At 36.7% G+C, this 25,757-nt stretch overlaps 1 protein-coding gene and 1 pseudogene across 7 annotated transcripts in view; one reads left to right on the top strand and one right to left on the bottom strand.

Moving 5' to 3' along the window:
- Positions 1–25,757, top strand: part of NT5C2 (5'-nucleotidase, cytosolic II) — a 149,949-nt gene that overhangs the window by 106,985 nt on the left and 17,207 nt on the right. For 6 of the 7 annotated variants that reach the window (XM_045040626.1, XM_023240878.2, XM_045040627.1 and 3 more), the window contains one exon: positions 24,588–24,705. In XM_045040626.1, the coding sequence (XP_044896561.1) occupies positions 24,588–24,705 (118 nt within the window). Of the gene's footprint in view, positions 1–20,032; positions 20,052–24,587; positions 24,706–25,757 lie in introns of those variants that run through there. The other variant, XM_045040630.1, reaches the window with a different exon arrangement.
- LOC101083880 lies at positions 611–1,381 on the bottom strand (annotated as a pseudogene).

Genomic DNA, 25,757 nt, shown 5'->3' with positions numbered 1-25,757 from the left:
CAAATACCATAGGATTTCACTCATGTGGAATTTAAGAAACAAATGAGCAAAGGAAAAAAGACAAACAAACCAAGAAACAGACTTTTACCTTTAGAGAACAAACTGATGGTTGCCAGAGGAGAGGAGGATAAAGGAAGGGATGGGTAAAATAGGGGATGGAGATTAGGGACTGCACTTGTTATGATGAGCACTGGGTGATTAAAATAAAAACTTAAGGGGCGCCTGGGTGGCGCAGTCGGTTAAGCGTCCGACTTCAGCCAGGTCACGTTCTCGCGGTCCGTGAGTTCGAGCCCCGCGTCGGGCTCTGGGCTGATGGCTCAGAGCCTGGAGCCTGTTAACGATTCTGTGTCTCCCTCTCTCTCTGCCCCTCCCCCGTTCATGCTCTGTCTCTCTCTGTCCCAAAAATAAATAAACATTGAAAATAAATAAATAAATAAAATAAAATAAAAACTTAAAATTAATTAATTAAAAACTAAAAAAAAAATCATAGTATTTGTTTACCCAGTATAAAAATATGCACTATTCAAGTGAAATACTTTTTTTTTCTTTTTCGAAGATTTTATTACAGGTCTTTACAGGGCAAAATCCAAACTCCAGGTTCAGCTGCCCAGGAGAGGAGACCCTGTTATGTTGTGGGTGCCGGCTGCAGCACAGCAGGCAGCTCTGGCTTCCCACCCTTCTGTTCCGAGATGGGGGTGGTGGGATGGATCTCATCTTTGGGTTCCACAGTGCTCACATGATCTGGCAGGGGCTTCTTAGGGCCAGTCTTACCACTTGGGTCCCAGGGAAGCATGATCTTCACTTTGATGCCCAGCACACCTTGTCTAAGCAGCACAGGGCACACACCAGTGTCAAAGTAGTAGTTAACAGGGTCCCCACTGTGAATCATCAGGCCATCCACAAACTTCATGGATTAGCCCACTGTCCTTGGAGCTTCCCAGACACCATGACCTCACAGCCTTTGGTTCCACTCACCATGATGAATCGCAGCACACCATAGCAGTCCCTCCACACAAGGAGGCCTCCTAGGAGTTTGTAATACAGAGACTGCCTGGGCAATAGCACATAGACCTCTTGTGGCCACTTTTTCAGCATAATGCTCTACATTGCCCTCAGGGAAACCAAATCTTTTCTGAACCACAGCAGCCGATTCTCGGATCCGCCAGCCCTTCTCACCCAGAACATTCTGTGTCCTGGTGGCCAGGATAATGATTTTTTCTCCTGGTTGATGTAACTTGGACCTCAACCCCAGAGTAGCCATCTTCAGCCAGCTCCCAAGTGAGAAGCTTATTCAGTTCAGCTTTGAAGATGCCATCAGCAATAGACTTCCTCTTCTTGGAAATTTGCACCATCTTGCTGCTGCGCACTGCTGAAAGGAAAGACCAAGTGGAATACTTTTAAATATGAACTTATGTTTTTAATTTTAAAATAATAGTAAGTTACATATGGTAAAACACATGCATTTTAAGTATATATATTTAGTTCGACAAAATGTATACATGTGTAACTACCACCACAATTAGGATAAAGGATATTTCCATCACTCCAAAAAGTCCCCTCATTGCCTCTTTGAAGTCAGTTCTGCCTTCTACCCTGCCATTTGCCTCAGGGCTTTTCATCATTGTAGATTAATTTTGCCCTTTTCAGAATTTCATGTAAATGGAGTCATACAGTATATACTCTTGTGTCTGGCCTCTTTTGCTCAACATAATGTTTTTGTGATTCATTAATGATGTTTTTTGTCTGTCAGTAAGCAGTTCATTCTTCCTTTTTTCTTACCCTCAACATTTTAAAACTTTATTTTGAAATAATTTTAGACTTACAAAAGAGCTGCAAAAATAATAGTTGGCTTCTATTCTCTTCTTGTAAAAAAGATTTTTTAAAGTTTATTTATTTTTGAGAGAGAGACCGAGAGAGAGAGAGAGAGAGCGCAAGCGCAAACAGGAGAGGGCCAGAGAGAGAGAAGGAGACACAGAAACCAAACGAAGCTGGCTCCAGGCTCTGAGCGGTTAGCACAGAGCCTGATGTGAGTCTCGAAGCCATGAACTGTGAGATCATGACCTGAGCCAAAGTTAGATGCTCAACCAACTGAGACACCTAGGCACCCCTTCTCTCTCTTTTTTTTTTTGTTAATGTTTTGTTTTGTTTTGTTTTGTTTTGTTTTGTTTTGTTTTGTTTTGTTTGAGACAGCAAGCGAGCAGGGAGGGGCAGAGAGAGAGGGAGACAGAGAATCCAAAGCAGGCAGGCTCTTCACTGCCACCACAAAGCCCAACATCAGGCTCAAACCCATGAACTGTGAGATCATGATGTAGGCTGAAGTTGGATGTTCAACTGACTGAGCCACCCAGATGCCCCAGCCTCTATTCTCTTCTGATGGTGACCTCTTATTTAATATAGTTGACCACAGTACAATTATAAGAACTAAGAAATTAACATTAGTACAATACTACTAATTGAAATATAGCCTTTATTCAGTTTTTGCAAAATTTCCCACTAATATTCTTTAACCCAGTCTAAGATCCCACATTGCATTTGGTTCTCATTTTTCCTTAGTGTCTTCTGTGACAGTCCCGTCTTTCATTACTTTGACACTTTTGGTTAGATACTTTTGTAGAATCTTCTACAATTTGGGTTTGTCTGATGTTTTTTCACATGATGAATGAAGTATTACGCACATTTGTGAAGAATACTACAGAAATGGTGTATTCTTTTCAGACCATAATACCAGTAAGTCTTATTACTAGTGATTTTAACCCGTCAACATTATAAAATTATCCTGTTTCTCTTTAAACTTTACTTTTTTTGGAGGAGGAAGCCAAGTAGTAGTCCACTGCATGTGCATAGGTTTTCCCTGCTATCTGAAAGTAGAGTGTTCTCTGAAACTATTGTAAGCTGAAATGTCGTAAAGCGAAGAAACAGTTACCCTTAATATATATGGAAGAAAATTGGGGGCATTTCCAGATCCTCAAAATAACTGTTCTTAGGCTTTTCTGATACTGTAAAACACATGTTGCTAATGAATACACAAAATAAATTGAGCTAAAGCACAGTAGCTTATAGACACAATTGAAAGTCATGGTGGCTTGATGCTAAGATATTAAGTCACAGGGAAGGAGTGTCACGGAGCCACTCTTGGTGCTTGTGGTATGAACTGCCGATGCAAGGGCTGGCTGCAAAACAAATGCTGAATGCCAGTTTTGCTTTTCACTTTTTTCATAAAAGCAAAAATCCTCTTCAGATTTATTTCAGTTAGCAAAAACAGGTACAAGGTTTTTGTACAAACCTCGTTTGTCAAGGTTAAGTGGCATAACTTGAACTTTCAAAAAGTAGGGGATACCTGTATACAATTTGTTTATTCATTTATCTGTTGATGGACCTTTGAGTCATTTCATTTTGGGCTATTGTGAATAAAACTGCTACGAACAGTAGTATACTACAAGTCTTTTTGTGGGTGTTTATTCTTATTTCCTCTGGGTAAATACCTAGGAGTACAATTGCCAGATTATATGTTTACCTTATAGGAAACAAACAAATGGTTTTTCAAAGTAGTCATGCCATTTTAAAGTCTCACCCAGGAAACATGAGAATTCTGCTTGCTCCAAGCTTTTTTTATGTTTGATATTGTCCGTCCTTTGAATTTTAGCCATTCAGGTGAACGTGTAGTGTTATCACTGTGATTTTACTTTGTATTTCCTGATAAATAGTGATGTTGAAAATCTTCAGGTGGTTATTGGCTACTTAATTTCTTTTGTGAAGTGCCTATTCAGATGCCTGTCTTTTAATTGGGTTGTTTGTCCTTTTATTTTTATTTTTAAATTTTTTTAAAAAGGCAATCTTTTTTTTTTTTTAAGTTTATTTTGAGAGACAGAGCGTGCACGCCAGCGAGGGAGGGGCGGGTGGGGGAGGAGAATCCCAAGCAGGCTCCACACTGTCAGTGCAGAGCCTGTTGTGGGGCTTGAACCCATGAACTGTGAGATCATGACCTGAGCCGAAGTCAGGAGTCGGACACTTAACCAACTGAGTCACCCAGGTGCCCCAGGTTGTTTTTTGGTTGAGTTGTAGAAGTTTTTTTTTTTTTTTTAAGTTTATGCATTTATTTTTGAGAGAGTGAAACGGTGCAGCAGGGGAAGGGCAGAGAGAAGAGAGAGGTAAAGAGAGAATCTTAAGCAGGCTCTACACTCAGTGCAGAGCCTGATGTCAGTCCCAAACTCACAAATCATGAGATCATGACCTGAGCCAGAATCAACTGAGCCACCCAGCACCCCAAGATGATTTCTTGACCAGTTTGTAGAGAATTGACATCTTAACTGCATTGAGTCTTCGAGTCCAGGAACATGATACATTGTGCCATTTACCTAATCTTTTTTAGTATCTCTTAGCAATGTTTTGTGTTTTTTGGTATAAAGGTCTTATACATTTTTATCTGTTAAGTATTTCCTATTTTTTATGTAGTTGTAAATGGTGTTTGAAATTTCATTTTCTATTATTTTGTTGCTGGCATTTAGAAATAGCAGCTCATTTTTGTATATTGTCTTTGAATCCTGTGACTTTCTAAATTCACTTATTAGTTCTAGTAGTTCTTTTATACACTTCTTAGAGTTATCTACATATATAATCAGATTATCTGCAAATCACTTTTCTTTCTAATCTTTATATCTTACTAAAAAATTTTTTTTGCCTTCTTGCACTAAAACCTTAGTACTATGTTGAATAGAGGTGTTGAGAATGGACCTCTTTACTGTATTCTTGATCTTAGGGAGAGAGAATGTTCAGTTTTTCACCATTAAGTATAATATTAGTTGTAGGTTTTTTGTAAATGCTTTTTATCGGTTGGAAAGTTTCCTTTTATTCTTAGTTTTCTGGGAGTTTTAACATGAGTGATTGCTAAATTTCATCAAATGTTTTTCTGCCTCTGTTGAGAAGATCCAAGGATGAATTACACTGAATGATTTCTGAATGTTAAACCAACTTTGCATTCCTGGAGTAAATACCACTTGGTTAAGTACTATTCTATGTATTGGCAAATTTGATTTGCTGCTATTTTGTTGAGGATTTTTGCGTTTTGTCCATGAGGAGCATTGGTTTATAGTTGTCTTGTAATGTCTCTTGAATTTTGGTTTTGGCGTAATGCTGGCCTCATAAAATGAGTTTGGGAATTGTTCCCCTTTACTATTTCTCAAAGTTTGGGTAGAATTGACATTATTTTTTCCTTAAGTATTTGATAGAATTAATAGTAAAACTGTCTGGGCCAGGAGTTATTTTTGTGGGAATGTTTTAAATTATGCATTCAACTTTTAAACATAGGGCTAGTCAGAGTTTCTGTTTCTTCTTAAATCAGTTTTGATAGTTTGTGTCCATTTCACTGAGTTTTAAATTTATTGGCATAATATTCATTATATTTTTATTATTCTTTTGATGTCTGTAAGATCTGTAGTACTGTTGTATTTTTCATTCCTGATACTGGTAATTTATGTCTTTTTTTTTTTTTTTCTTCAGTCTAGCAAGAGGTTTATCAGTTTTACTGATTTCTTTTTTCTCCTGCTAAGAACTTACCAGCTTTCAGTTTTAGTGAATGCATGAGAATGAGGGAGATTTAAATTTAAAGGTGATTTTTATTTATTTACTTACTTACTTAAATTGTTGATTTTTATTTTTTTATTTTTATTATTTTTTTTAATGTTTATTTTTGAGACAGAGAGAGACAGAGCATGAAGGGGGGAGGGTCAGAGAGAGAGGGAGACACAGAATCCAAAGCAGGCTCCAGGCTCTGAGCACAGGCTCTGAGCCTCAGCACAGAGCCCGAAGTGGGGCTCAAACCCACAGACCGTGAGATCATGACCTGAGCCGAAGTTGGACGCTCAACCGACTGAGCCACCCAGGCGCCCCTTAAAGGTGATTTTTAAAGGAATTGTTACTATTTAAAAATTTTTCTAAGTTTATTTATTTATTTTGAGAGAGAGCAAGAGAGCGAGAAGGGGAGGGGCAGAGAGAGAGAGGGAGATACAGAATCGAAGCAGACTCCAGGCTCTGAGCTGTCAGCATAGAGCCTGACTCTGGGCTTGAACTCACAGACCACAAGATCATGCATGACCTGAGCCGAAGTGGGATGCTTAACTGACTGAACTACCCAGGTGCCCCGGGTTGGTTGGTTGGTTGTTTGTTTAAATAGAAATAATTGCCTAACTTTTATTACTTTTAAAAAATTTTATGATTTTGCTTGTAGTTTGGTACATTTATTTCCCTGAATGAAATGTGTCATAGAGTGTTCAGTAGCATAATCCATTCTGATGGGAACCTCATTATCTTCATCTCATCTGAATGCAAGCTTTCAGAGATCTTGTTTATCATCAGCTGTCCTTGTAATTAAAGTGAGCTATACATTTTTTTAATTTTTTTTTTTTTTAGCATTTATCCTTTTTTTTTTTTTTTTTTGAGAGACAGAGAGAGTATGAGCAGGGAAAGGGGCTCAACAGGGGCAACAATTTTTTTAATGGTTTATTTATTTTTGAGAGAGACAGAGCATGAGTGGGGGTGGGGCCGAGAGAGAGGGAGACGCAGAATCTGAAGCAGGCTCCAGGCTCTGAACTGTCAGCACAGAGCCTGACGTGGGCTTGAACTCACAAACAGTGAGATCATGACCTGAGCCGAAGTCGGACACTTAACCGACTGAGCTACCCAGGCACCCCACGAGCTGTACATTTTTAATGTTTTTATTAGTTTATTTATAGAATTTCTATGTAAGATTGACATTTTTATATAAAATTTTTAAAACTCCCAAAATGAAGAACTTAACCTGTTGACATAAGCTATATTTTCCTGATTGTCTTGGACCTAAATTAATTTTAATCTTGAGATCTGCCTATAAAATTAATGTCAGTATTGGTATTTAGCCCCTTATCTAATACCGTAGATTAACATTTTCTCTTACTGGGAGTATGTACGTTAATTATGCTTTAACCACTTTGTATACCAAGTACAGAAAAGTTACATAAATGAAAGTCATTGTTTAGATTCTAAATAATACTGAGTCTTTTATATTAGCTTTACCATTCACCAGCAGTGGACTATGTTTTTTATTAAAAATGCACATGAAAAAAAATACACATGATGTGTATCAGAAACTGGTCCTTTGCATATTTTTGTCTTCCTCTGCAGATACATGTTTTTCTTTTCCCTTCTCTTAAGGCTTTTTTTTTCCCCTCAATTAGACATGTTGGGTGCTTTGGTTATCTATTTTATTAAGTTGCTCTAATATAGGTGCTTTCTAGACAACAGATTTTGTGTTTGTGGTCTTTATCTGAGAGCAATCTTTTAGCCTTTTTCTGCTGAAATGTTTCAGACAGATGGATCAGAATGATGATTGCATTTCCCAGGACAAATCAAGCCAAAAAAGATTTAGGTCTTTGGACATATGAAAGAGCAAGAAAGTTGTTTTTAACCTAGCTGTTTCCCCTCCATAGAATGAAGGGAGTAAAGCTATACTATTTGTGAATTCTGTTTCCTTGTTTTTGTTTGTATAGAGGACTGCTAAAAATGTTATATTGCTGAATTTATTTTTGTTAATAGTGGACAGAATAGTAAAAATGGAAAGCAAAGGGAGAATTGACTTTTTTTTAGGTTGTTTATTGCTTGTTCATTTTTCAAGTTGCAAACAGACATAAATGGACCTGTGGTTTCTATTGCTTTTAGTATTCTAATTACTTAGTTTTATAATATTATATCCAGAAATTTATTGCTGAGGTTTCAAATGAGAAATTATTTTCTGATTCAGTGAGTAACTTAAAGTAACTGCTATTACGTCCTCATGATTGTAGTTCACTATCTGACAGACTGCTAATCTGCAAAATGTGGTTTCTTTTACAAGCAAATGTTAGCCAATAGCTATTAAATTAGAATAATTTGGATGTAAGAAGTGATCGAAGAGTAAACGAGTCAGAATAATCCTATTTCTGTTTTGAAGGCTAAGTCCCACACATTCAGAGTTTAGGCCTAGTCTTATTTTTATCTTAACCTTAGAGACTATGAGGTTGTAGAAAAAGCAGTGTGATTGACCTTAGTCATTTAAGAAAAAGAAGGTGTGTGTGTGTTTGCGGGGGGGGGGGGGCAGGGTGGGGGGGAAGGAGGGTAAACTGTTGGTATAAGGCTTAAAGGAAATAATGATGTATGTAAAATGATGAATGCAGTGATACCAAAGTATTGATATACCAGTCTCAAGCTATACAGAAACATTAAACATTAAATCCACGGAGGATTTAATATTTACTTAATGACCTTCACAAATATAGAATGACTCTTGGTTTACAATTATGAAGACGTATTATTTCTAGATTGGTTCATGTTTTGTTTTGTTTTGTTTTGTTTTGTTTTGTTTTGTTTTGTTTTGTTTGGGCTTCACACCCAATGTGGGCTCAAATTCACAACCCGGAGACCAAGAGTAGCATGCTCTGCCAACTGAGCCAGCCAGGCACCCCTCTATGGTTCATTTAAATCATTTTGATTTTTCCTTTTTCAGTCAAGAAGTCTGCTTTTTTTTTTCTTATTTTTCCTTTCTTTTTATTGCCCCTGTTGAGCCCAAAGATCCAAAAAGAGGCACATTACAATTTTTTTCCAGCTCCAACACCTTTAGGGTTCTGAGCCATTTTGGTAAGTCCAACAGTAAGTTCCTTATTTTTTGTTACCATTTCAGAACTAATGGATGTTGGTCACTGTCCAGTCCTTCCCATTTTTCTGAGAAATTGTCAGGAGGAAGAGAACATTTATTAAGCATGTACTATATGTGCTATAAAATATATTTTATGTACAGTGTACCTTTTTTTGTTAAATTTATTTATTTTGAGAGAGCACACATGCAGGGAGGGCAGAGAGAGGAGAGAGAGAGGGAGAGGGAGAGAAAGAGAGAATCCCAAGCAGGCTCCCCCGCTGAACGCAGCGTCTGATGCGGGGCTCAAACTCCGAAGAACCCTGAGACCATGATGTGAGCTGAATGGCGCCCCTGCACAGTGTAGGGCTCTTCACAACAGCTCACTGAAGTGGGGATTATTGCCTCTATTTTGCAAATAGTTCACCAAGTCAAGAGGTAAAAGAAATTGTACGTGGAAATTGGCTTAAGATTCATAGCTAGAATGTAAACCTAGGTCAGTTCTGTTTCTTAATGCTGCTCCGAGCTATCACAGGAACAGAAATTATTTATAATCTCTCAATGAGAAGTCATTGTCTTGCATTTGAATATAATCCTCATCCTTAGAATACAGATAATTTTACACGGTTTTTCTTTTAATTTTTAGAAGTAAGCATAAGGAAATTTACACAGTACTGTGTAAATACTTTGTTCTAGATATTGTTAAAATTCTAAAATTGTGCATTTTTAAAATCTTGGGAGGAATTGAAAATATGTTAGACTCTCCTTTTGAATTTTTCTGCCCTCCTCTCCTTTCTAGGCTATGTTATTAGCCACCAGGGATGAAATCCAATTATCTCAAACCTAAGCATTTTGCAGTAACAAGCCCAAAGCAGAGAGAGAAGATGGAATAAAGCTATTAAAAGTACCAGAGAAGAAATTAAGAGAAACTAGTTTTTGCTAAATTAGAGGATTATCCCCTTACTAGCAGAACTATTTCTGGATCTTTGATCTGTCATCTTATCCTGTCATGCTTAGTAGATGCCCTCAATGATCTTGTTTTATTGTTTTTGGAATTGACTCAACTTACTTGACATTTAAATGAACATTTTTTTTGCGTGGTGTATTTACTTGGACTTAAGTCCAGGCCACTCAGGTCATGTTTCTGTCAGCTATTGTATATCCTCACAAAACTTACTGGCATTAGTGGCATTTAAAATTTTTTTTTAATGCTTATTTATTTTTGAGAGAGGGACAAAACGTGAACAGGGAAGGGGCAGAGAGAGAGGGAGACACAGAATCTGAAGCAGGCTCCAGGCTCTGAACTGTCAGCACAGAGCCCGATGTGGGGCTCAAACTCATAAGCCATGAGATCATGACCTGAGCCGAAGTCGGATGCTTAACTGACTGAGCCACCTAGGTGCTCCTGTCATTAGTGACATTTAAAGGAGAAGAAACAATCTAAAGTAAGAAGTATTATGTATTATATATTATTGGTATGCTGTCACCAAAGACATCTCAAACAAGGTAGAGCACCTTTTTCCCTCCCCTTTTTTTTTATTGTGGTGAAATCCACATAAAACTTATTATTTTATCTATTTTAAATGTATAATTAGTGGCATTAAGTAAATCTACAATATCGTGCAACCCATTATCAATTTCCACAACTTTTTCATTATCCTAAACAGAAACTCATTAAGCAGTAACTTCCCATCATCTTTTCACTTCAGCCCCTGTAACTCCTAATCTACTTTTTGTGAAGTTACCTATTCTAGATGTTTCATATAAGTGGAATCATATGATTCCATGGGTCTTGGTTATGTCTCTTAGCGTGTTTTCACGTTTCTTTTATGTTGTGGCATATATCAGATTTCATTCCTTGTTAAGGCTGAATAATATTCCATTATATGTACAGACCACATTTTGTTTATCCATCGTCCATCAGTGGACACTTGGGTTGCTTCCACCTTTTTGACTTTTGTGAGTAGTGCTGCTAGGAGCATTGGTATACAAGTATGTATTTTAGTCTTTGCTCTCAGTTCTTCTGGGTAGATACCCTGGAATGGAACTGGTGAATCCTATAATAATTACATGTTTAATTTTTGAGAAAGTCCTGAATTGTTTTCCACAGTGGTTGCACCATTTTACATTCCACCAGCAGTGCATGAGGGTTCTAGTTTGTCCACATCCTTGGCAACACTTGTTATTTTAAGATTTTTGTTGTTATTTTGATAATGATCATTTTAATGGGTGGGAGGTTGTATCTCATTATGGCTTAAAAATATATATTTTTAATATTTATTTTTGATAGAGTGCGAGGTGGGGAGGGGCAGAGAAAGAGAGCGTCAGAGGATCTGAAGTGGTTTCTGTGCTGACAGCAGGGATCCCCGTGCAGGGCTCAAACCCACAGACCCTGAGATCATAACCTGAGCCAGAGTCAGCCACTTAAGTCCAATGCTCAACCAACTGAGCCGCTCAGACATTTCCTCTCATTGTGGTTTTGATTTACATTTCCGTAATGGCTGGTGATGTTGAGCACCTTTCATATGTTTATTAGCTATCTATATGGTATGTCTTATTTGGAGAAATGTCTTGTCTTAGTCCTTTGTCCATTTCTTAACTGGGTTGTTTGGTTTGTTGTTGAGTTGTAGATGAAATATCTTTAGATATTTTGGACATTAATCTCTTACCAGGTATATAATTTGCAAATATTGTTTCTCATTCTGTGGGTTGCCTTTTCACTGTCTTGAAGAGTGTCTTTTGATGCAGAAAAGTTTTTAATTTTGATGAAGTCCAGTCCATCTATTTTTTCTCTTGTTGCCTGTGATTTTGCTGTCATGTCAAGAAATTGTTGCCAAAATCAGTATAACAAAGATTTTCTCCTCTGTTTTCTTTTAAGAGTTTTATAGTTTTAGCCCTATGTTTAGGTCTTTGATCCATTTTGAGTTAATTTTTGTATGTGGAATAAAGTAAGGATCCAACTTCATTCTTTCTCATGTGGATATCCCGTTTTCTCAACACTATTGAAAAGACTGACCCTTCCCTTCCTGAATGGTCTGGGCATCCTTATAAACATCATTTGACCATATATGCACCAGGCAGCATTAAAAAAAATTAAGATATATGACAATGTGAGCGTTTGTGTGGTGCTTCAGCATTTCTTAAAGAGAGATGAGGCTCCTTGTAATGGTACTGAATTAAATTAATAATGGAACATCAGCTGAGTAGAACCTACTGTGGCTAGTGTGTAAACTGGATGCACCTTTTGAAGTTCTTAGTGTGACAGCACTGTCAAAGTTTCTTAAAAAGTTTTTGGTACAAACTAAGGAAGATAACCTATCTTAGAAAAGCCAGAGAAATTCTCATTGTCCAAAGTCATGAGAGAGGACTCAGGGCATCCTTCTTACAACTTGAAAATGTAGAACTTACATATTACCTTATTCCACATTCTCTCAAACAGATTGTCTCCATGCAAGAGAGTTTTGTGTTAATGAATGAACAGCTCTAAGTCATTGAAAGTTATTAACCTATTTATATCCTCTGACTTATTCTTGAGGGATTTATCACTTTGTGAATGGATCAGATGTATACAGTTGAAGGTTTAAGGAATATAAAAATAGGTGTGATTTTTTTTTTCTAAAAACTTTTAAATAGGGTTTTGTTTGTTTTTTCTGAAACAACAGAATAAGGGCTTGAGTGTTTGAACAGAGAAACTAGGGTAATAGATAAAAAGAAGAAAAACTTCCAAAAACAAATGATCCCTTTCCAAAAAAAAAACTAGGATTGTGCTTCATAAAATTATTAATAAAAATAAATTGGAAAACACTCACAAACAAAACAAAAATCTAATCAGTATATATATATATATCATGCAGGACATCTTGCCTCCCTGTTGCCTGAGGGAGTGATAAGGCTCATTTGGATGAGTAAGTTCTATTATGTTTGTACTCAACTCAAAAAGAAGAATTGTGAAGATGAAAAGTGATACTTTAGTACTAGAGTCCAATCAGTGATTAGTATCAAGGATCCATTCAGAATAAGCTGAACTTGATGGTATCTATGGTTGAATGGGTTTGCATAACTGGAGGGTTCCTTATGTACAGTATTGACTGTAAAGCAATAAAATATACTTCTCTGTAAATCTCCAGAAGTGATTTGAGGTGACTTGCAAAATGAAACACATATAAAATGGGTCAAAAGACTACTTTTTTTTTTTTTTTAAGTAGGCTTCACTCCCAGTGCAGAGCCTAGCACATGGCTTGAACTCATGATGCTGAGATCAAAAGTCAGACACTCAACCCACTGAGCCACTCAGGCGCCCCAAAAGACTACTTTTTATAGGGGTGCCTGGGTGGCTTAAGTGTCTAACTTTGTTTCAGGTCATGATCTTGCAGTTTGTGGGTTTGAGCCCCACGTTGGGCTCTGTGCTAACAGCTCAGAGCCTGGATCCTGTTTCAGATTCTGTGTCTCCCTCTCTCTGCCCCTCCCCTCCTGACTCTGTCTTTCTCAAAACTAAATAATAAACATTTTTTTAAAAGACTACTTTTTATAAAAGACTGTAATAAAATATGCTTCCAAATATCCTTCATATAATCACCTTATTAGGAAAAACTTATTCCAATATTGCTATCGTTTATTTTTTTTTAAGATTTAATTTTTAAGTAATCTCTTAAAAATTTGAGTGTGAGGCTCGAACTTACAACCCTGAGATCAAGAGTTGCACGCTCAACTGACTGAGCTAGGCAGGCACCCCTTCACTGTCATTTCTTAGACATTTTAGGAATTCTTTAGAAATTTGTTTTCATAGCCAGTTTATAAACACAAGAAAACCTGCTTCATTGCTTCATTAAGTAGTCCCCTGTTTTTTAACCCAGTTTGATCTACCGTTTTATTCACTGGTTGCTCTGAATAACTGCCACCACCACCCCCCCCCACCACCACTTTAAATTCACTTCGTCATCTGTTGATGAAAAATGTGCTACTAGGGAGGATATCTAGAACAACATGCTATAGACTCTGAAAGTAGTTTTGAAAGAATTTCAGACATGTTCTGAGTAATGATTGCATTATTGGAATAAGTATATATTGACTTGAGGAGTGATTATTTTGAATGGGAGAAGGCTAGTTTGGATGAAAAAGTTCTATTATGTTTGTTATTAAAAGGCATTATTTGGGGAGGGGTTGGGAAAAACAGAAGGCATTATTTTATGTCCCATCTCATACCGTAGTTTGTTTTCATTTCATAGTTGGTTTTTGTTTGTTTCTGTTTTGGTATAGTTGTCTTCTAGAGAGAGAGAACTTAGAACTTATTTTGGAATAAGTCTACTGATCCTTAGGTAAAAATACTTGTTTTCTTTATTAGTTTGTTTCTTTAACTGAACTAAGTTATTTTTTAAAAGCTATTGTTGATGGCATCCCCACTTTCGAATTTTTTTCACATGTTTACATTTCTGTTTTGTTTGGTCCAATGTCTCACCCTATGTGTTAACTCTGATTTGCTAAGAGTGTTAATATATGATAATACTAAGCCAGTACTTTCATACCAAAAGAGCAGTGCCTTTGTTACAGTAGGTTTTCTCATCAAGACTATAAGATTGGACAGCCTTAGTATAGTTAAAATATTTCTGAGCAATCCTTAATTTGGAAGGCTCTTACTATAACTTACTGCTGATAGAAGACTGTTCTAGTATCATACTGGCCTGTAAGTGGGAAGGATATTCAAGCAGTAGTTAAAAGATCACCCAAACTAGTTAATAATTCTGTATGTGCATGTGTATAACTTTTGTATACTTGTGCAATTTCAGTATTCTTTGAAAAATTAGTTTAAAAACTTTTGATCTGATAGAAGTTGTTAAATAGGAAGAGAAAACATTAGGGACGATGAAACAAGAATACAAAATACTGATAATTGTTAAAGCTTGGATGATGATTTTAAAGCAGATCATTTAATATTCTCTGTATTTTTTTTGTGTGTATGATTTAAAAATATTCTTTTTTTTAAATATGTCACTTTATTATTTTTTTAAATGTTTATTTTTGAGAGAGAGAGAGACAGAACGTGAGCAGGGGAGGGGCAGAGAGAAAGGGAGGCACAGAATCCAAAGCAAGCTCCTCCAGGCTCTGAGCTGTCAGCACAGAGCCCTACTATGTAGGGCTCAAACTCAAGAACCTGAGATTATGACCTGAGCCAAAGTCGGATGCTTAACTGACTGAGCCACCTAGGTGCCCCTAAAAAATATTCTTAATAAAGTTAAATTAAAAGACTAAGTAGAGGAAACTGACAAAATGCCAATAAGGTGATTTTTTAAAGGTATTTGAATGTAAAGGTTTTTTATTTCCATTTGATATATACTTTTTATTTTAGGTATTACTGCTGTTTTCTTTTCCTTCCTTTTTTTTCTCTTCTCTTCCCTTCTCTCTTCTCTTCTCTCTTCTCTTCTCTTCTCTTCTCTTCTCTTCTCTTCTCTTCTCTTCTCTTCTCTTCTCTTTTCTCTTCTGAGTGTGAGAGAGTGCGTGTGTGTGCAAGTGTGAGCCAGGAAGGAAGAGAGGGAGAGAGAATCCCAAGCAGGCCCCACACCCAGCATGGAGTCCGATGCTGGTCTCAATCTCACAATTGTGAGATCATGACCTGAGCGAAAATCAAGACTCAAATGTTTAACTGACTGAGCCAACCAGGTGTCCCATCTTACTGCTTTTTCTTTTTTTTTTTATTTATTTTGAGAGAAAGAGAGAGTGAGCATGAACAAGCAGGGGAGGGGCAGAGATAGAGGGAGACAGAGAATCCCAAGTAGGCTCCACGCACAGAGCCCGACGCGAGACTTGAACTCATTGAATCTTGAGATCATGACCTGAGGTGAAACCAAGAGTCAGACACTTAGCCAACATGAGCCACCCAGGTGCCTCATTACTGCTTTTTCTTCAACTTAAGGATTTCTTATACTAACTACCTCAGAAAACAAAGGACTATTTCTGCAACCAAGTATGCTTTTGAAGTGGTGTATGTTAGGAAAGAATTTAAAAGAAATAATACTCCAGGGACACCTGGGTGGCTGAGTCGGTTAAGCATCCCGCTCCTGGTTTCAGCTCAGGTCATGATCTTATGGTTTGTGATAGGCCCCACAACAATCTCTGCGCTGCCAGGAGCCTGCTTGGGATTCTCGCTCTCCCTCTCTGCCCCTCCACCATGCACATGCTTGCTGTCTCTCAAAATAAATAAACATTCTTTAAAAGAAAGAAGACAGAGACAGAGAAAGAAAGAAAAGAAAAAAGAAAACTCCAGTGCATAATCTTAGTTGTAGATAAAAGCTCTTTGTATTGAGATTAAATACCCTCAAGACTATTATTTTTAGATACATACTTATATGTTACCTGTTTTAGATTTATATATTACTTTTAAGCATCTCTATTTTACATATATGAGTCTACACTTAATTTCCAAATTTTGATTCCCTTTATGTCATTTCACTATCCCAGTTGGTGTTTCCATTAATTTAATTTTTTAATTTTTATTTTTTTAACACTTATTTATTTTTGAGAGAGAGAGACAGAGTGCAAGCAGGGGAGGGGCAGAGAGAGAGGGAGACACAGAATCTGAATCAGGCTCCAGACTCTGAGCTGTCAGCACGGAGCCCGACATGGGGCTCGAACTCACAAAATGTGAGATCATGACCTGAGATGAAGTTGGATGTTTAACCAACTGAGCCACCCAGGCGCCCCATGTTTTCACTAATTTTAAATTAATCTTTCTGAATTGCAATAATGTGTGGTTGGTTCCTAGGTCATTAGGAGATTTAAAAGATTGTTTAATAAAATCCAGTTCCATCTTCTCCATTACAAGGTGAGTGATAGAAATAATCACTTATCAGTGTTTATGATCTTTTCATTGTCAATCATAAAAGTATTCAAATGTAAATCAGGTTATTTTTTGGAATAGTGTCTTATGTTAGTTGCATCAGTAAAATTACTAAAATCTTACTTAACAAATATTGCCTGCTGTTTTCAACAAGTATAAACTTGTTTCAAGAATCTTAACATTAACTACATTGGAATTAGAATTTTAAAAACATTCAAAAGGAGGGATGCCTGGTGGCTCAGTCGGTTAAGCTTCCAACTTTGGTTCAGGTCACGATCTGTAGGTTTGAGCCCCATGTTGGGCTCTGTGCTGACAGCTCAGAGCCTGGAGCTTGCTTCGGATTCTGTGTCTCCCTCTCCCTCCTCCTTCCCCACCCTCTCCCTCAAAATAAAAAACATTAAAAGAAAATTTATTTTTTAATTTAAAAGGAGTCTTAATATAATAGTTAACTTTTGATTCATCTCTTTTCTGCTTATACAGTCTCTGAATGTTTGCTTTATCATTGGGTTAATGGTCACTGAGAAAAGAACCAGAGGATAATGGAGGCATGCTATGTAATGAAAATTTAAGGTTAAGCTTTGTGGATAAAAACCTACTGGGTCAGAGAACTCTTAATAGTGGGGGTTACCTAGGCCAGGCAGATCATGAGGTGATTGTAATTCTTTCAGTCATTGGGAACATGTGTTTGGTTTGACAGCCATGGGAAGGAATCAGATTCAGGTAATTACAGTCCTTCTGGCATAATTGTTACGGCACTGTGGTAGAGACCAAATTAAGTGCCTAAAGTTTCCTTTGTTTCCTAAGGTTTTTATCCACCCTCTCAATTTTTCTTTGAGATGAATAGAATAACAGGATTATTTAGGATACCCTGTGGTTATTGAAGAATGAATTTATTTCCGTCTGGATTTACAATTCAGTAAGTACCTAAATTCTCTTTACTTCAAGACTCTTAAGAGGATACTCAAAACATTTCAGTTAGGTGGGAGAACTTATTTGGAAGTATCTGACCTAAAGTGTATGCTAGACTTTGTGCACTTTTTGCCCATGGACCCAGTTGAGACCTCAGACCATAGTTGGCTCAACTAGTTTGTTGTTTTTTTAAATTGAGTCAGTAGTTAAAAATGGAGAAGTAAAAATTCAGGCTGGCTGTTATCACAGAATTGGCAACATTTGGCTGAGTATGAGTAGCTAAGTAGCTGCTTTGCCCTTTAGGCAAGACATGCACCAACACTTAGCCCATTTTCACAACAGTTGAACACTAATATAAGTGATATATATCCGACGATGATACAGACTGATATAGATAAATTACCTGGATCTGAGTCTTGGAAAGTTTGTCTGGTGAACTGTATAGTACCTGGAGATACTGGTTATAAAAATGAAGTGTCTGTTTAAGCCTGAATAAGTCACACATAGATTTTAAGAAGACTTCCTGGGTTGGGTTAATTGGCCCCTTCTCTGTCCCTTTTTACCTCCCTAGCCACATTATGGTATTGATCTTCTGAAATTGATTATAAATACCTAATTATATATCCCTGTAGTTCACTTTGAGCTCCTTTAGGCCAAGGACCATGAGTTGTTTTTTGTTCTTAGTATCTAGTACCTGGTACGCAGTGGGCATCCAAATGTTTGTTACATTACTGTAACTTTAGTACAGGTGTTTTTGTTTTGTTTTAGTAAAGGGGTTTGAGTGGGATGAACTGTTCTTATTTTGGGGAAAAATTATGTAAAAACTGTTTCAGTTTTAAAATTATAAGTAGCTCCTTTGGTTAAGGAGGGTTTTTCAGGTTATTATCTCAAAATTTCAGTTTTTCTGTTTTAAATTGAAAACCCTACTTTCCACATGGTAACTACATTTATCATGGTGAGCACTGCATAATGTGTAGATGTTGTGCACCGGACACTGACATAACATTGTATGTCAATTATACTTCAATAATAAAAATTAGAGTAAAGAATACTCTAAATACACATGACTGCTAAGTGAACAAGCTCTTAGAGGGAAAAAAAATGGAATTAGGGAATTTTTTCATTTTGTTTTAAAATAAACATTCTTCTAATACTCTTAATAATTTTTTAAACAAATCTTTTGCTTACCATTTAATTTTACTTTTGCAGTGACTTGAAATTGGCAGGCTTCCAAACTCCCCTTGTGTGTTTATCTACGTTTTTAGCTATTTGGGAGTTGGTTTCATTTTATATTACTAAAAGTGTTGGATGGTGCCTAGCTTTTGTATTTTAAGTAAATTAAAATTGAGGTCATTTTTAGAAATTTTCAATATGTTTTAAAGATCATTTGTGATCTCTTGGATTAGAGATAGAAATTTCTACTCTATGTTATTACCTTAGGGTTTTCAAATAGTTTTGAAAAGTGGAAAAAGTCCTCTGATGTTTATATGAGATTTGGAAAGGTTTTATCTAAAGTTTCCTGATGAAAACGTGAATTAATTTGCCTTTTCTAGTTTTGGTCTCAGAGAACCAACATTGCATAGCCTAAATGGAGAATGTTGATATTAATCACATTTACGGCATAAAAGCAAGTAACTATTCTTGGGTGGTTGGGTTGGATATTTGTTTTTCATAGTGATTGGTGGTGGTGGTTTCTGTTAGTTTTAATGTTTGTAAGACTTTTAGACATTCTATTTGGTCATTTTTGCTGTTTTATTTAGTACCATCTTCCTTTCCCAAAAAAGTTGGGAGGAGTCAAACCATATGTAAATGTCTCTAGGGAAAATGACTCCCTATAAAGTTAAACATAATGAATATCTTAAAAGTGTCAATATTTTGTATGTATCTTCAAGTCATTTCTTTGACTAAACTAGGTAGTTTCTCTAACTTTATGAAAGTAGAGCAATATGACTGTGCTTACTGAAGGCAAATATCCACTGAAAGAATCAAAATAAAGTTTTCCTTCTATCCCACATTTAGACATCTAGTTAGATTTTTAGCAGCATGACGTTGGTTCTTGTCTGTATCAAGATGGCAAATGTAGGTGTTGGAAGGGTAGAAAAGTAGGTAGTTAGGTACAAGTAGACTTACTTTAGGTACTTAACAGCAAGGTGAAACTGCTCTGGTTTATTCTTGTTTCCTCATTTAGCTTGTTTTACTTACTGTAGTTCAGTTTTAAACAGTTTACCAGCTGCATTTAGCTTCTATCATGTAAACCTGAAATGTGCTAGAGAAAATAAACTAAAACAAAATAGATTTATTTTTCTGTTTATCTTTTAACTTAACATTTCAGGATCAGACTTGGTACTCCAGGCTCAGGGTGTCAGAAAAGGTAAATAATGCACAGTACTTAGGCTGATCTTCAGTACCCTTCTTTTGTTACGGCCATTTAGACAAATTCTAGTGATGGTCAGAGGCTTCTAAATAGGAGGACAGTAACTCCTGTAAATACCAATATCCAAATGGTGTCTCTCTGTTCCAGCCCATCGCAACAGTTTTAAAACCAGTTTTTGTTTTTGTTTTTTTTTGTTTTTGTTTTGTTTTGTTTTGTTGCTTTGTTTTGTTTTTTTAACAGGAGAGCCAGTGTAACTCCTTCAAGACTGGAGTGACACTCTACATCTGCATCTGCCTCGTGTGAGTTCTCATTTTGGCAGCAGCACTCTGCTAGGCTGGAACCTCTCTAGAGGTTTGCCCTTCCTTTTCCTAAAATCTGTAAACTATACACAGTGTGTCTTGGTGGCAAAGGTAAAAAGTGCATGAGAATTTTAGACTTCCTTGCAGAAAGATTTTGGCTCATTTCAAAGAAATGGTCTCCTCTAACATAGGTTCTATCTTGTATGAACAACATTTCCTCAAAACAGAGCCCATAACTTTGATCCCCACAACATACAGTTGATATTTTTTGGAGAACTGTTTTTTTCCTTACAGACTATGGAGTAAAGAATATCTTTAAATGCACTCAGTAGCTTCAGCTTTCAAAGCTTTGGTTGTTCTCTTTATAGTCTAGTTACGTAACCTGAGAACACCGTGTGCTGCCCTAGTGGCTCAGGCAGTCCTCTTTTTTGGACTCTGGCCCTTGAAAGAACTTCTTCTTTGTCTTTGAACATTGGGTAAATTAGGATAGGCCTGAGGACTTTCTCGAAGAAGAAATAAGCAGTGAATGTGTGAGGTTATGTTTACTCTGAATCTGTTGGCTGCGTTTTGAAAGTCGTAAGAATTGGGTTTGAAGCTATGCATCACTTACTCGCCAGTTTGGGGAGAGAAATTGAAGTTAGAGCGTTTGCAGCTGTGGAGAGGCATAGAGCTGCACAGTGTGAGGCCATATATATGGTTCCCCACATATATCAAGGCTGACTTTAAAGGGCATGGTCATTAAAAAAGGGAGTTTTGCTTCTATTTATTTATTTTTCAAGGAACGGTGATACTTTGCAGGCTTTAGGACTAGTCATTTTTGCTACCAGGTCAGAACAAATTGTGATTAATTCCCAAGGGACACTTAGAACAAAACATCTAACCTTCTGCTCTGTGCAGCTACAGTCTGCTTTTCCAACCCTGGTTGTACTGTATAGTGCTCTAGCAGATGATTTAATGACCTGGGAATTTGTGTTACTGAAATGATTATCCGGGAAGCTTATGAGAAAATGTCAATAGCTTGTAGGTCTTCCTGATTAATATAGAGCTCAGTGAAATAGATAGTGTTGTCAAAGTGGAACTTGAACTCTCTTTGCTAAATCCATTCCCACCTGTGATTAGAGCAGTTTGTTTTGGACTAGGTGAAAGAAATTGGAGGGAGGACAGTGTATTTCAACACCTAGGCTTAAGTTTTGATGGCCTATGTAATCTAGAAATTCATGTTTAACAGTGGTATAATACCTCGCCACAAAGAGCTTTGGATTGAGAGTGAGGGAGACTTAAGTTCTGCCTTAAGCTTATATTTGTGCTTGCTATGTATGTAACTTCAGGTCAGCAAATGGGGAAAATACATTGTATTTTTGGAAAGTACCCTAAACTCATTGAGTAAAAGGAAATTTAAAGTATTTGTTTCTGTAGGTGGAATTACTAGAAAGTTACCTCAGTTGAACACTTGGGAGGTTCTGCCCTGGAATAAACATAAGTGTGGCAAGTGTGTAGTGTTTTATTATCTGCTGTTCTAGGGTTTGTGCTGACAAAATGGGGATTTGAGATATCTCCCTCCTCCCTCCACTCCTCACCCATCCCCGGGTCTTTTTTCCTTCACTAAAAGTTCTGAAAAAATGGATTTGGGTTTTGATCCAAAGTGTCTCCTAAACACAGGTTTTAATCACCATTACTCTCCCTCCCTCTATAATTACCTGATGTCTAACTAGGGAAAATGTCTCATTTAGGGCTGAGCATGCATGAGTGGAGGTGATTAAGGTTTCCCCCCTCCCATTCTTATGGCACAGCTAGCAAATTATCCTTCTGAAAAAATTAATAATTGAAAATTTTTTGTATGGGCCAAATCCTATAAGAATGAATGTCAGTGGATTATCCACATTACTTAGCTATACTGGAATTTTGTTTCATTAAATATTGTTTGAAATAAGTAGGACTTTGTTAGGATTGAGAAACAGTTTTTGTTTTATGGAAATTTTGTTAAAATGAGATTTACTCTCAGTTGGGGTGGAAGCACGGTGTTGGGTGAGAGATATTATATTCTCAAAATAATTCAAATTGACATCAGTCAATACTTCTTTTCTGGTTTTATTATAGCACACCAGCTCTTACCCTTTTAGTGTGTATGAATACATAAGCACTTCTTTTACCACAGTGTACATCATCTAGATTTAAGAATTCCACCCTCAAGGATTCCAAAAGGGTTTGGTTTTTGGGTTTTGGGTTTTTGTTTTTGTTTTGTGGGGTTTTTTGTTTGTTTGTTTGTTTTGTTTGCTTTTTTGGTTTTTTTGGTGGGGGAAGGTGATGATGGGGCTGGAGTTGAACAGAGAAAAGTACACAGCCAGTCTTGAGAATATTAGTATTAGCATTATTTTTACCCCTGAAACAACAGAAGAAATGACAGCTTCTTTTGGCATTGTTCTGATGAGACTCAAGGGCCTCCTTCTCCTAAGGGCCTTAAAACATTTAGGCTTTTTAAATATGACAAATGTTTATTAAAGGAGTTTGAAAGCTCACCTGCTTTTTTTTTTATATTTCACCTTAATTTAAAAATAATAGGTATACACATTAATATTTACAAGCTTTTAAAAAGTACAGAAAGGTACATACATGAAAGTATACTTTCTTCCCCATCTCTTAGCCACTCAGTTCCCTTCTGTGGAAGTGACAAGTATTACTGTTTTCTTTTATGTAGTTCCAGAAATATTCTAAAAGATTGATTTTGGCAAGGAAAAGTTGAATACTACTCATTAAGATATTAGCACTAATTTGGATCGGTAGACTAATTGCAGTGAAAAATCAGTTTGAGCCATAGGCTGTGTATTAATTGTGGGTAGAATAATAATAATAATAATAATAATAGCATTATTATGAGATAAAAATGGATTTTTTTGCCTCGTTTGGCATTTAGCAAGATTGCAGGTCTATTAATTTTTATCTTTAATATAGCTTACCCTCTCCTAGAGACTGGTGGGAGGATCCTTACCTAAATATTGCATTTGGAGGAAACCTATTTAAAGGGGCAATGTTTTCTTTATACTGAACTGCATTGATGATTCTAAAAAGTTTTTTCATTATAGAATAAGATTTCAGAGATAGGTAATAGTAGGGAGAAACTCCCATATTCTGAAATCCATCTTATTTCGCCTGTAACAAACTCAGTAGGCTTCTTTGGCAGATAAGGATATATATCCTATACATATACTTGCACATACCCATCCTTCCATAAATTTCATAAAATGAGTCCTAATTCTTTTTTTAATGTATATTTCCAGTCTTACTGAGAAATAGACATACATCACTGTACAAACTTAAGGCATACAGCACAGTGGTTTGATTTATATATATTGCGAAGTGATTACCAAAATAGGTTCAGCTAATACTCATCTTCTCATATAGATAGAATAAAAAGAAAAGAAAGAATAAAGAAAAAAATTTGTTTCTCCTTGTGGTGAGAACTCTTAGGATTTGCTATCTTAACAGATTTCTTATATATCATACAGTGGTATTAGCTGAAGTCCTCAATGTTGTCCATTATATCTCTACTACTTATTTATCATATAAATGGAAGTTTGTACCTTTTGACCACTTTCCTCTAATTCTCCCCCCTGATCCCTAGTCATAATTCTTTAATATCTGATTTCCAGTCCACATTCAGATTTCCGTAATTGTCTCAGACATGTCTTTTTATGGTTGATATTGCAGCAATAAGTTGTAAAATGCAATTAAAAAAATTTTTTAATGTTTATTTTTGAGAGAGAGAGAGTGTATGAGCAGGGGAGGTGCAGAGAGAGAGGGAGACACAGAATCTGAAGCAGGCTCCAGGCTCTGAGCTGTCAGTACAGAGCCTGATGTGGGGCTCAAACTCATGAACTGCGAGATCATGACCTGAGCCGGAGTTGGACGCCCAACTGACTGAGCCACCCAGGCACCCCTGTAAAATGCAATTTTGATGGCTTTATAATATTTTTAGGGCTGTTAAGAAAGCAAGTTAATCCTGACAAATAGAATTATGCTGATCGGAGAAAGCATATAAAGCAACTACCTAGCCAAATAGTAATTGTAAAAATAATTTTTTTTTAAAAAAAGCTCATTTTGAAGGATTCCTACACGAACTATACACATCAGCGAAACCTTCAACATATATAGACCTCTCTACCTGGTTTTCTATTTACGTACATTCTCATGGTTTATATCACAGCTGTTGTGCATAATAGTTTCTTTTAAAACTGCCTTTAGATTATGGGCATGAAAGAACAGATAAAGGAAAAAAAGTTTCCTAAGAATGAAAGAATTATTCTGAAATGTTTGATAATTCATCTTGTCGCTCTTGCTCCTACAAAAATATGACCTATTTCCACAGACTAACAATGGAGTTCTGTGATTACTTGGGACAGTACAGAACATGGAGTTTGAGGGAAAAGAAGAAAATAGCCTATTTAGGAGGAGGAGGGAGTTGGGAAAAAGTAGAAATTCACTCATTTGCCTTTTATTTTCATTGACTATTATTATAACGAGAACCTCCTCTCTGTGCAGTGTACAAGTCCCCGGAGTATGAGTCTCTTGGCTTTGAGCTTACTGTGGAGAGATTAGTTTCTATTGGCTATCCTCAGGAGCTGCTCAGCTTTGCTTATGATTCTACATTCCCTACCAGGTAATTTTTCAAGATTTCTTTGGATTAAGACCTTTCCCTCTATCCCCCAAATTAATAATTCCAAATGCATCTCTGACCCTGCCCACGGTCAAAGAAAAGAACCAGAAAAGATGGTTTGGTTTGTTTCTGGTTTTGTTATTTTGGTTGGTGTGGATTCTAAAATTATGGACTTTTCATGTACATTATATCTTTTGTGGTTTTTTTTAAATTTTTTTTGTTTTTTTTTTTTTACATTTATTCTTGACAGAGAGAGCACAAATGGGGGAGGGGCAGAGAGAGAGGGAGACACAGAATCCGAAACAGGGTCCAGGTTCTGAGCTGTCAGCACAGAGCCTGACACAGGGTTTGAACTAACAAACCGTAAGATCATGACCTGAGCCAAAGTCAGATGCTTAACCACCTGAGCCACCCAGGCGCCCCATATCTTTTGTGTTTTTGAATTGAGCTTAGTTTATTGTTACTGAAGATCTATTTATGGGAAAGAAAAATTATTAAAACTGATGGGCAGTAATCACAGATACTCCTTGCTTTCACTGTTGGAGATCAGTTACATGTTTTACTGACACACTTCAGTTGGTCAGTGGGAGCCTCTTGGCAGTTTGCATTTTTGGATTTGATAGGGAAGATTTAAGATTAAGAAAGATGGTGTTTGAGAGGCCATCATATATGTCCCATATATAGCATCTATTAGAAGGAAATATAAGCCAGCTCCTTTCTCCAAGGAAATTAAGACTCTTTTAGAATGGAACCAGTGTATTAAGAGGAATTATGGTTCATACCTTGTTTAAGCTCTTATTCTTTATAGAAAACAGTTGTGATTATTTATCTGAACAGAGTAAATATTTTTTAGTTACTCTGGGTTTAGTTTTTTTTTTTATTAAAAAAAGGTTTTTTTTAACGTTTATTTATTATTGAGAGACAGAGGCAGAGCATGAGCATGGGAGGGGCAGAGAGAGGGGGAGACACAGAATGTGAAGCAGGCTCCAGGCTCCAAGCTGTCAGCACAGAGCCTGACTCGGGGCTCAAACTCACGAACTGTGAGATCATGACCT

The sequence above is a fragment of the Felis catus genome, chromosome D2, assembly GCF_018350175.1.
Source record: "Felis catus isolate Fca126 chromosome D2, F.catus_Fca126_mat1.0, whole genome shotgun sequence".
Classification (NCBI taxonomy): domain Eukaryota; kingdom Metazoa; phylum Chordata; class Mammalia; order Carnivora; family Felidae; genus Felis; species Felis catus.
This window is presented reverse-complemented; position numbering and strand designations above follow the sequence as displayed.